Source organism: Conger conger, chromosome 2 (assembly GCF_963514075.1).
Source record: "Conger conger chromosome 2, fConCon1.1, whole genome shotgun sequence".
Taxonomy (NCBI): domain Eukaryota; kingdom Metazoa; phylum Chordata; class Actinopteri; order Anguilliformes; family Congridae; genus Conger; species Conger conger.
In genome coordinates, this window is record NC_083761.1 from 79,857,118 (window position 1) to 79,869,899 (window position 12,782).

Consider the following 12,782-nt stretch of genomic DNA (forward strand, 5'->3'; position numbering starts at 1 on the left):
CAAAGAGTTTTACCTTGGGACAAATAGCAGGTGTACTTCAGCAGCCTGGGCAAGCAAGTGACCCGGAAATCGGGCTGATGAGAAATTAACAGTTTCTCCAAAACAGTGAGTGGGCGATAAGCAACAATCGGTGCAGAAGCCGTAACTGCAGAAGCAGCTGCTGAAATTGATTGCAGACAAGGGGGGAGACCCCTAGTGACAGCATCAAGTCTCTGAGAATAATATGCAACAGGCCTATCACCATGTTTTTGCAGAAGAACAGCAGATATATAACCAGCCTTCTCATCCACAGTCAAAAGAAAATGTTTGTTCATGTCAGGAAGGTCCAAAGTCGGGGCTGATGTCAGTTGTCGTTTTAATTTCTGAAAATACATGTCAGCAGTCTCTGTCCATGTCACCTTATCGTTAGCAGAGAGATTTAGGCCGTGGGCAAAGTAGTCAGGGATCCACTGTCTACAATAACTTGTCATGCCTAGAAAAGATCATTTTGTTTTTTACTTTGGGGGTTATGAAAATCGGGAATTGCCTGGATTCTGTAAGTTCCCAAAGATTTTCCTGCTTTAGAAATGTTGTGGCCTAGATATATAACTTCAATCAGGCTGAACTGGAGTTTGAAACAGATCCCTGTAAAAACAACGATAGCTATACTTGAGTTTAACTTTCGTATTTATTAAGGAATAACAGAAAGTGAGAGTGGCTTTCTGATTTTAATCAGACATAAGACTCTTATACACACTTTTCCAGAAGGGGGGGCTTCACCAAAACAAAAAGACATGAAGCTGGTCTCTAACATTTATCAGTATTTTGTCTTCTGAATACCCCTTGTTGACCTTGCTGTAAGACCGGAATGTACTAGCTACCCCCTTCCAGGAGAAGCAGAGACATTAAGGTCAAAGGCTGTCTGTCTGCTCGAAGAGAGACAGAGAAAGACTCCTTGTAAGCACTTAATTCAGAAAGGGGTATAATAGCAATACGGATTAACACTAAAAGGTTATTTGTAATCATGTGATTGTCTTTATGTTAACACACCTTGTCAATTAAGAATCAATAAAGAAAATTACCCTTACTGAATAAAAAATCCAGTGAGCAGCAGTTCTGCAGACAGAAACGCCTTGTTAATGAGAGACGTCAGAGGAAAATGGCCAAAGCTGACAGGAAGGTGACAGTAACGCAAATAACCACACATTACAACAATGGTATGCAGAAGAGCATCTCTGAACACATCATAACTGTAAGTGGACAGGCTACAGCAGTAAAACAGTCTAAAAATATGTGTAATAAATACCTAATGAAGTGCTCACTGAGTGTAGATTGATGCGTTCAGAAAGAAACAATGTCACCAATGGCAAATGGCCAGCTCAGGTGATTGTGTAATGCCAAGAAGAAGAAAATAAAATTTGATTTAGGATAAACCACAATTCGGAAAAGGTGGCAAGAGCTTTGGCAGCAGGTATAATTTCTGTTGGTGTTTAAAAGGTGTTGAAAACATTCCTTTGAGATTCTGTTCCATGTAGACATCATTGCATCACGCAATCTCTGCAGATTTGTCATCTGCACGTTCATGCTGAAAATCTTCTGCTGCTGTAGCCTGTCCACTTGAAGGTTTGACGTGTCGTGTATTCCGAGATGCTCTTTTGCCTGCATACCACCTTATTCCTAATGCAACTATTTACATTTTTTTATTTTTTTTATTGCTCAGGGTGTTGAAAGAAGCTGTCATTCCACACAATGGCTGTGCTCTGTCTGCAGGTATATGTGTGTCGGATCCCTTTGAGATGAAGGTGACAAAAGATTTCTTCATCGACCTGAAGCTCCCCTACGCTGCAGTCCGCAACGAGCAGTTGGAAATAAAAGCGGTGCTTCACAACTATTACCCTTTTGAAATAACGGTGAGGCTTCCCTGTGGCACTGCTTCATTTCTTCACCTGTAGCCTGGTTTCATTAAAACCGATAACATTAACATTTAACATTATGGACTAATAACATTAGCTTGCCATATGTCCTACGCGTGTTTATCATTTCCAGCACTAGTCCCTTAATGGGCATTAATGGGCGTCACTTACTATACATAAACAAAATCCAATCAATCAAAAAAAAAAAAAAAGATGATATCCACTCAAGTTCTAAGTCAGAGCACATCGACGCTTTTGTAATTGACAAAATGAGAGCACGACAGCAGAGAAAGTGAGACCTCCCAATACCTACACGTTTACTATAATATGTTTCCTGCAGGCCAGAGTTCAACTGTTTGAGACGAAGGACGTGTGCAGCACAGCCCGGGGGAAAAGAAAGTCCATAGAAATGGTGACAATAGATGAAATGTCCTCCCGGGCTGTCCCGTTTGTCATCGTCCCCATGGCCATCGGTACGCCCAGCATTGAGGTTAAGGCCTATGTCCTAAACCAAGGATTTAATGATGGCATCAAGAAGAAACTTCGTGTGGTGGTACGAGCAGCCTTCACCCACTATCTTACCCAACACACCACCAACCACCTCTAAGGCTCCAAGGCGTCAATACAAGCGACGTTGGACCTGTTCTGCAATATGACTGATATTGTACAGCTTTATATAAATGGCTTAGTTGGTTTTTGAATCAGCATTTTCTGTCACCCCCCCCCCCCCCCACCCACTACACACACACCCACACAAACACACAAATACAACAACAGGATTCTTCAGTCTGATAGTACCACATGATTCCAGCCACAAGCAAGAATACCCTAAATACATTTACCAAGCATCCTCCAGTGGATAAGCTGTGACAAGGCAACACTAAAGTCGGATATATTCACTTTCTGACCTGTGGAGGCAAGTTGTTGTCAGTACTATGTGCTTCATATGGTTAGCTAGCTACAGTGTTTAAACTTAGGAGGCGACTAAGTGAGCCAGGTTCAGATCAGAGCAACTGGTTACTGTAGTTTATTAGTTTGCATACCTTTTTCAACAGCTAGAGATTGCTTTGAGCTGCTACTGAGTAGAGTCAGGTGTGAATAAGGGTTGAAAACCTACAATACAGCACATCTCCTGGAATAGTACTAGGCAGCCCTGATCTACAGTGCATCCAGAAAGTATTCACAGCGCTTCACTTTTCCCACATTTTGTTATGTTACAGCCTTTTTCCAAAATGGAATAAATTCATTTTTTTCCTCAAAATTCTACACACAACACCCCATAATGACAACATGAAAGGAGTTTTTTTGACATTTTTGCAAATTTATTAAAAATAAAAAACGAAGAAATCACATGTACATAAGTATTCACAGCCTTTGCCATGAAGCTCAAAATTGAGCTCAGGTGCATCCTGTTTCCACTGATCAACCTTGAGATGTTTCTACAGCTTAATTGGAGTCCACCTGTGGTAAATTCAGTTGATTGGACATGATTTGGAAAGGCACACGCCTGTCTATATAAGGTCCCACAGTTGACAGTGCATGTCGGAGTCCAAACCAAGCATGAAGTCAAAGGAATTGCAAAAATTTGCAAAAAAAAAAAAAAAAAAAACACACTCAACTTTCATGTTGTCATTATGGGGTGTTGTGTGTAGAATTTGGAGGGAAAAAATGAATTTATTCCATTTTGGAATAAGGCTGTAACATAACAAAATGTGGGAAAAGTGAAGCGCTGTGAATACTTTCCGGATGCACTGTAGGTACTCAGTTAGCTTTACATTATTACATTACATTATTGGCATTTGGCAGAAGCTCTTATCCAGAGCGACGTACAGTTGATTAGACTAAGCAGGAGACAATCCTCCCCTGGAACAATGCAGGGTTAAGGGCCTTGCTCAAGGGCCCAACGGCTTGGCAAATCTCATTGCGGCTACACCGGGATAAGAACCACTGACTTTTCATGTCCCAGTCATTTACCTTAACCACTACGCTACAGGCCGCCCATAGCTAGTTGGCAAACTCAATTACGCTTGAACTGAGAAATCCCAAAACACTGATTTTCAGCTGAAGTTAATTTCTGCTGTTTTCTCCCTGTGTTTTTTCACTATGTATCTGGAGGCTGAAGGACAACGAATGGAAAAAAAGGTCAAGACCATCTTCTTGAATCCAGCAGTGTATGGTAAGTTTACTGATTGTGCTAACTGCGCAGCCAGAGTGCACTGCTCTGATTGGCCCCTTGGATTCTTTGTGACAGTTACCACTTACTGACAGTTACTGACGCGTGAGTAGGTTAATAAGTCTGTTTCCACGGTGATGAGTTGAGCAGGACTCAAAATGTCCGTTATGAAAAAAAACAAGAATGGAACATGAAAGCTGAACAAGGAAGTAGAGTTGTTCCAACTTTTATTTTAAATACTTATTTTTCCTTTTTAAGTGGTTTTTATGAGAATATTTATTGTTGGTTTTATTAGGAGAATAAATATATATTATTGTATCATATCTGTTTGCTCATGAGCATTTTATCAGGAACTGAAACTGAGTGGGCCTTTAAATGAATTATTTTGTGCAGAAGGTTGGCACTGAGCCACTGATTCAGGATCAGTGGTCTGGGTTGTTGGTGCATACATGTTAATTATTCCCCACTTGTGATATGCCACACCTCCCTACTGTTGCAGCAGGTGGAATACAGAGTGATACCATCTCCCCTGTTGATCTGAAGCATATTGTCCCCGGCACACACCCGGAGACACACATCAGTGTGACTGGTAAGGAGACATTACAATTCCCCAAATTTTCAATACTTGTTGACATTTTGACATGTTTTTCAGAGGGAAAGGGGTGGGGTGGGTGGGTGGGGTGGGTGGGGTATATGCAGTGGGATTGTGGTAGCCTTAAAAAAGTGTGCAAGCCAAGGAAGAGAAAGATTCAACCAGCCAGGGTAACTGCACCTTTTTGTGGACTAGTGACAGCCACAGACGCCCACAGATCTCGCCTCAAGTACCCCTGAAGAAGTTGATATACTTTATTAAACCCTGTGGGGTAATAATTTGTCCTCTGCATTTGACCCATCCTATTTATGATGCCATGCGGGGCCCGAGGATCAGGGCGGGGTTAAGGGCCTTGCTCAAGGGCCCAACAGCTGTGGCTACACTGGGGCTTGAACCACCAACCTTCCAGGTCCCGGTCATGTCCCATAGCCACTAAGTAACAGGCTGCCTGTTGAACTGCCTATTTAGAGGACTGACCTCCTCCGACACGCCTGGTTTGTGAACTGCAGTGTGAAAGGAAGGCTGGAGAGGACAGCACATGCTAATCGGCCCTCTCCCAAATCCATCCAAATTATTTTTTTTGGATGTTGACTGGGTTAAAACAAACAACCTACTGGTGGTCTCACTGGGTAGACAAATTCAAGCTCACCCCCCCCCCCTGTGTGTACGATCACATTGCAATGGCCTCTTTGCAAATTTGCCCAGGATGGGAAATCTAACGCCACTACTGCTCGGTCACTTATGAATGCGCTAGATCACGATGTCAGCGCAACACTCGACTGCGTCTCCTGATTTACTTGTGTAGGTGAGCTTCTGGGCCAGTCCATTAACGCAGCCATCAATGGAGAATTTGTGACCCACCTCATACAACAGCCCGGGGGCTGCGGCGAGCAGAACATGATGACAATGACTGGACCTGTCATCGCCACACACTACCTGGACAAAACGCAGCAGTGGGAGAAAGCGGGGCTGGACCGTCGAGCTGAGGCTATCAAGCACATCAAGCACGGTAAGAAGCTATGAGTTTAAACATCGCCGCACACATAACCTCAGCCATCTGTTCCTCTTGCACACTAATTAACGGGTAGCTCCTAAAAGGGGGTGTACACTTTGGGCCCACATTTTCCTCACAGGTTAAGATTTCCTCACGGGTTAAGTTTTTCACACGGGGTTACGATTTTCTCACGGGTTAAGTTTTTTTCATGGGGTTATGATTTTCTCACGGGTTAAGTTTTTTTCATGGGGTTATGATTTTCTCACAGGTTAAGTTTTTCTCACAGGAGATCAACGGAACAATTAGTGACAGCGAGAGGTAAACCTGGTTTGAGACGGGTGTGTGTAATTGAGACTGGTTTAAGTAATTACGCAACAACCTTTAGTTAGTTAGTTCTCAGAAAGAACCCATATCACTGTAGACTAGCACCTAGCCTACCATCCAGAATTATTATGGTTAACCGCAAAGATGTCTCCCACAAAAAAATAAAGACTGAAAAAGTTTTTTTCTCTTTACCTCTCGATGGCCCAGGGTACAATCGGCAGCTGGGCTATCGGCAGAGTGATGGTTCTTACCACGTTTTTCGTAAAACTAAATCCAGCACCTGGTGAGTCTTTCCCCATTGGCCCTGTCCAGTTTAACCACTACCCCTTTCCCATCACTCAGCAAATTAAATCATCATTGCACAAGGGCATTAAGAAGTATGAAGACCAAACTCATTAAACATTAAGCATTCAAATGTGTCTCTGTTCCATTGATGACAGATATTTTTTCTTTTAAGCACCCCATTAATTTATTTAAAAAAATGTCCTCTACTAGTTTGTAGTATAAAAACAAAAAACAAACTAATATCCATATCTGAGTGAAATGGGTCATGACTTGCTGTGTGTCTCCAACAGGCTGACAGCATACGTGGCTAAAGTTCTTGGAATGGCGTACAACCTCATAACCGTTGGAGAAGATGTTATTTGTAGCGCCCTCAAGTGGCTGGTCCTGAACGCGCAGCAGCCAAATGGCATGTTCCTCGAGTTCGGCCAGATCTATCAGTCAGAGATGATGGTATGTTATTCCAATATAAATAGAGGGCCATCAGGGTGTGTACTACGAAGTGGGATTACAGTGTCAGCAACGTAATTTAGGCTCTAACCCTGGGTTTCCTGTACTACGAAGCGGAGTTACTTTAAATCGGGGTATGTCACCGGGGCAACACGTGCTGCGCAGCTAACCCGGTCCGGGGCAGGTTGTGTTTGGGCCATTGGCTTGAAACATATAAAAGGACCGCCCTTTCACCAATCAACTCCTTGGAAAAAGGGACGTCTCTCTCCGACATTCCCATAGGGCTCGGGGTGTTTTCGCTGGGCAGAGACCGAATTAATCGGATGGCTTTCGCCATGGTTACACTATATGAAAAAACATAAGCTTGATTCGCTACAGATACAGTAGCCGACAATGCGAGCCTGTTGAACCCTGCTCAGCAGTATCTACTTCCCTTAATAATCCAGTTTACGAATTTAACCATTTTAGCTTCACGCATAATTGAATCAATATAGTTTTAGGAGCTCTAGAATGTGTAACCTAATTCCCGCAGTATAAATAAACTGTAGGACAGTTTGTGAGATTGCAGATGCATTTGTTAAGAGTGGTATGATAGCCTGAATAAGTTTATAGAGATATAACGGAGCAAGGGAACTTCTAATTAAGCAATAAATCACGACAGGCAGCGGTATATAGACATTTTATCACAATGAAAGGGCCGTTGCTCGGATCACTCCCGTAGCTGTGATAAAATGACAATATACCACTGCCTGTCGTGAGTTACTGCTTAATTATAAGCTTCATTGGAATTTTGTCTAAAGAACAGACATGCTGGGAAATGTACATTAGCAAATATTGTCAATGGAATTGCCATGTATGTTCACATGGGTATCATTAGATGATCCAAAATTAAATTTTGATATCAGTTAACAATTAATAACATTGAGGAAATTTTTAAAAAGCTGAAAATGAATTATATAAATGTTCAAATTAAGCCGTGAGTGGAGACCACAATTAATTATTCAATCAGTCGTTGTAGTGCTGGGCTATAACTAAAAGCTGGACCCACACCAGCCCTTTTTTGTATAAGACACCTCTCCAATTTGCAGAAGCCTGCTTCCGAATAAGACTGCATTCACGGTATGTTTTTTTTTTTTTCATGTAGGGTGGTGTGAAGGATAATGACCCCAAAGTAGCGCTAACAGCCTTTGTCCTGATCGCCATGCAGGAGTCCTCTCACATCTGCGTGACCAGAGTAGCTGTAAGTGCATTTTCACAGCACACCTACAAACACAGTGACCTCAGGTTACCTAGACAAAAAGCTGGCACCTCATACTACTGTACGGGACTGCCACTAATGCCCCAGATTTACACAGTGAATGCATTTTGTTTTTTGGTGTTTTTTTTTTCCCCACACACACACAGTGTTATTATTTTGACATGCACGGGAATGTGCAGTTATGGCATACAATTGCACGCTGCAAACAATACTACCACATAATGTAGAGAGAAGAACATTAGAGTGAGGGGGTTGCCTAAGGCAGGGTTGCCTAAACAACTGCAAAGAAACCATTTTTTTTAAAAACCACAGAAACTGTTGTAGATTATGATTTTGGACACACATGAAACATCTACTAGAGTACCAGAGAAATTCCCCAGTAGTGCCTTTTTTTCTGGCAGCCGTGTACTAGTACAGCCGCACATACACATCTGCACAGTACACAGGCACACGGACACACACACACACACACACACACACACACACACACACACACACACACTCTGATAAGAGAATCCAGATAATGAGAATCCATATTGAACTGTTAAGGGTATAAGGGTATTGTGATACTATACTATCAACGGGCCTCATGCAAGAACATTTTCAAATTCTTATCATACATTTCTCTTATGTTTTTGGAACAAAAGGCTCATACAAGTGCGCCACATCGGATTCAACAAACGCACTTAACTTCGGACAACCGTCCTAAATGTCCGTTAGTACAGTATGTAGGTCCGTCTGGCCGATAGCCAGTGATTACTCTGAGGAGCGCATGTGAAAACAAACTGGTTGTCGTGCCATGATGACGGTTATATGAAGCGGGTGAAATACTTTTTTCTAATTTGCCCATTTGCTAATTTTCTCAATTTCATTGCAGGTACACGCATTCAAATCTTCACTTGGTATTATAACTGCACGGTTACTTTGCAAAATGTTGCCATCATAAGAAATTCATAATATCTCTGGCGCACTCCCATCCCAGAAGACTAGGAGTGTGCTCACAACCTTAATGTCTCTATCCTCTTTATCATTACACCAGAGCCTGCCAGGCAGTATGCGGCAAGCCAAAGAATTCCTGTTGCGAAATATCCGTACACTGACCAACACGTACGCTGTAGCCCTGACCTCCTACGCACTGGCGAATGAGAGACTGCATCACCTGGATATCCTGAACCGCTTCTCAAATGGTAAGAGAGCTCGCGCACCAGCACCAGGGCTCGGGAACACCCTGGCCCAGACAGCACGCACAATGCCCCAGACCCGCTCAGCTAACTGAGTGTCCGTGCAACCTGTAGACCAAGCAGCCGAAAGTTTGTAACGTACGGCTTCAATGGCTGGTATACCCTTTTTTCGGCACTGCAAAAAATCATGATCTCTCAACTCTCCCGTTACAGACAAAACATCCTGGCGAGTCAGTGGCAATCACCATTTCACTTTGGAGGCCACTGGCTATGCTCTGATGGCCCTGGTCAAGGCCAGCCAGTTTGATCAGGCTGCTCATGTGGTCAAGTGGCTGACAGAGCAAGGGTTCTACGGGAGCTTTGGGTCCACCCAGGTATGGCTTTCAGGGGGCATAAGAAATGGTCTACAGGGGGGTCAGTGATCGGCTTGACACTCCCTTAGATACCCTGTACCATATACCCTACTATTGTACCGATTCCCTTGACCTACTGTATATGCAGTATTCAGTGCTGTGAAAAACGTATTTCCCTCTTCCTGATTTCCCCTATTATTGCATATTTGTCACACTGAATGGTTTCAGATCTTTCAACAAGATTGGACGATATTAGGCTAAGGGGATCCGAGTAAACAAAACACCATATTTTTTTCAATTCCTAACGAATCTATTTGATAAAAAAAGTTATCAAACACCCATATCACCCTTGTGATAACTGGTTGCACCACCTGTAGCATATCTGCAAGCAAACGGTTGATAGCAAGGTTTTTTGGGATGAAATGTTTTTTATACAGAATATTTAATAATTTCTTCCCCTTAAAATTGTTTTCAGTTTACTCAATTTCCCTTTGTGTAATATGACATAGGCGGCACGGATGGTGCAGTGGGTAGCGCTGCCGTCTCACCGCAAGGAGGTCCTGGGTTCAAATCCCCGTCGACCGGGGCCTCTCTGTGCGGAGTTTGCATGTTCTCCCCGTGTTTGTGTGGGTTTCCTCCGGGTACTCTGGTTTCCTCCCACAGTCAAAAGACATGCAGGCTGATTAGGCTGATTGGAGAGTCTAAATTGCCCATAGGTATGAGTGTGTGAGTGAATGGTGTGTGTGCCCTGCAATGGACTGGCGACCTGTCCAGGGTGTATTCCTGCCTTTCGCCCAATGTATGCGGGGATAGGCTCCAGCCCCTGCGACCCTGTTCAGGATAAGCGGGTTAAGATAATGGATGAATGAATGAATAATATGACATAGATCTGAAAGTATTCAGCATGACAAATATACAATAATAGTGGAATTCAGGAAGGAGGAAAATACTGTATATTTCCAGAAGGTGGAACTGCCTCTGTAGGTCAGCGATGAGTGGGTTACACTTTAGGTATTTTATCTTGTTTCTTGTTCTATTGAATGAACCATTTCACCAATTTCTAGCACTGGTTTCTGTTCCCTATTGATGTAAAAATGGAAGAATATCTGGTTTTGTATTATTTATGGAGTTCCAACACAGCACCTCTCTTTCACCCACAGGCTACCGTCATAGTCTTCCAGGCCATCGCTTTGTACATGACGGAATCGCCTGCAAAGAGCCCGACTAATCTGACAGTGACTCTGTCTGTGGCTTCACGCATCATACCCGAAAAATGGTTCTACAACCGCGACACGATGCACATCACCCGCTCAACCAAGGTGTGACAAAAGCAGAAAGGAGGGATAGTGAATACGGGGGGTGGCCTGTAGTGTAGTGGTTAAGGTAAACGACTGGGACCCGCAAGGTCGGTGGTTCTAATCCCCGGTGTGGCCACAATAAGATCCGCACCGCCGTTGGGCCCTTGAGCAAGGCCCTTAACCCTGCTTTGCTCCAGGGGAGGATTGTCTCCTGCTTAGTCTAATCAACTGTACGTCACTCTGGATAAGAGCGTCTGCCAAATGCCAATAATGTAATGAGTGGCCACATAGCATTTGCTATTTTATCTGCATATTTTTTATTGTGTTTGCTGTGCTTCTGTGACATTGTAATGTATTGTTTTGTATTTGTTACAATTGTTGTATCCTCAGGGCACCATTGTAATGGAGAGCTTTGCTCCCAATTGGCCTCCCTGGTTAACTGTGTCTGTTTATCTATCTGTCTATCTATCTAGGACCGGGGAAATGAGAAAATAGCATTCAATGCTACAGGAACTGGCCAAGGGACTCTGTCAGTAAGTTGTCATATAAAACCACCAGTTTTACAGCGGTCAAATAGAACAAAAGACCTCTTCATCTTGCTAAATTATTACGATTTATTATGATTTTTCTCTATTGTCTTAACATCTGTGAAATTCTTAGCTTGCTTCCAAGCTGGTAGTTAACTGGAAATACCATGGTAACTGAGTACTTATCCACCTTTCTAAACCTAATGCTTACTCTTGCTGATCTTGCTAGCTACCATGGTAATAACTGTTCTTGCTATCTTGCTGAAAAACAGCATTCACTGTTTAATCTTTTAAATCTAGTATCTCCATATCTAGGCTACTGTATCTAGATTATAGGCTGGCTGAATAACAAATTGAATACATTTCAAAGGGAGATCATAGACACACCATTCAGACCTATCCCCCCTTAATTCCTTTATTTCCTTTCTAGTTATTTACAAAAACAGGGTGAAGCCATTTAAAATCCCTCCACCAACTACCCTCCCCTTTCAATCAGAACCCCTGGCTTCCCCCCTGGCTGTGTGTGTGTGCGTGTGTTTGCCTGGGTATGTGTGTTGAGTCGTAGTGGGATTAAAAGGGTTTGTGTGTGAGTGTGACTGTATGTGTGGCATTACTTTACCAGCAACTGTAGAGATTTTAGGAGTGGCGAGAAGTTTTTATTGAATTTTTCTGTTTGTTTTCTGAATGAGGCTGAGTTTTGTTCCATTGATATACAGTGTATTCTGTTAGCAGGTTTAACCACTGGGTGTAAGTAATTATATCAATATATATTCTGCTGCACTTGCACATTGGGTCTTTATTTGTCTTGAGTAATACTGTGATTATAAAGTGTTCATATGTGGTGTGATGGATGATGATTTCTTTTTATTTTATTTGTTTATTTATTTATTTTTGCCATTTATCAGCAATGTAGAACAACAGATGCAGTGGCGAGACCAAGGCGTAGCTTTTCGTTCAAAGTCTTTTGTAATAATGGCAGGTTAGACAGGTGGGGTTCAATAGCCAGCAAGCAGGAAAAGCAGGGAATAGGCGTTATTGGTGATTGGTGATTCATTATTAAATGTCCAGGCAGAGGGTCAATACACCAGCAAACATGGATAACAAGATAATCCAGTCAGGTTGTGATCATAGGCGATGGGTTGATAGTAAGCGGGCAGAGCAGACAAAAACAGAATGCAAAGACAGAGGTCGAAAAACAAAAACGGGTCGATAAACAACGGTTCCAAACTAGACAGGCAGGATAAATGGTAAATGGCAGGCATTTGTATAGCACCTTTATCCAAAGCGCTGTACAATTGATGCTTCTCCATTCACCCATTCATACACACACTCACACACCGATGGCGATTGGCTGCCGTGCAAGGCCCCGACCAGCTCGTCAGGAGCATTTGGGGGTAGGGTGTCTTGCTCAGGGACACCTCGACACAGCCTGGGTGGGGGACCGAACCGGCAACCCTC

The 12,782-nt window shown here is 43.0% G+C and overlaps 1 protein-coding gene across 1 annotated transcript in view; it reads left to right on the forward strand.

The window, feature by feature from the left end:
• Positions 1-12,782, forward strand: part of LOC133111318 (complement C3-like) — a 46,986-nt gene that overhangs the window by 24,168 nt on the left and 10,036 nt on the right. The window contains exons 20-31 of the mRNA XM_061221534.1: positions 1,750-1,889; positions 2,233-2,445; positions 4,008-4,068; positions 4,565-4,654; positions 5,463-5,666; positions 6,183-6,258; positions 6,551-6,710; positions 7,852-7,947; positions 9,005-9,152; positions 9,360-9,520; positions 10,660-10,818; positions 11,271-11,330. Coding sequence (XP_061077518.1) covers positions 1,750-1,889; positions 2,233-2,445; positions 4,008-4,068; positions 4,565-4,654; positions 5,463-5,666; positions 6,183-6,258; positions 6,551-6,710; positions 7,852-7,947; positions 9,005-9,152; positions 9,360-9,520; positions 10,660-10,818; positions 11,271-11,330 — 1,568 coding nt within the window. The remainder of the gene's footprint in view (positions 1-1,749; positions 1,890-2,232; positions 2,446-4,007; positions 4,069-4,564; positions 4,655-5,462; positions 5,667-6,182; positions 6,259-6,550; positions 6,711-7,851; positions 7,948-9,004; positions 9,153-9,359; positions 9,521-10,659; positions 10,819-11,270; positions 11,331-12,782) is intronic.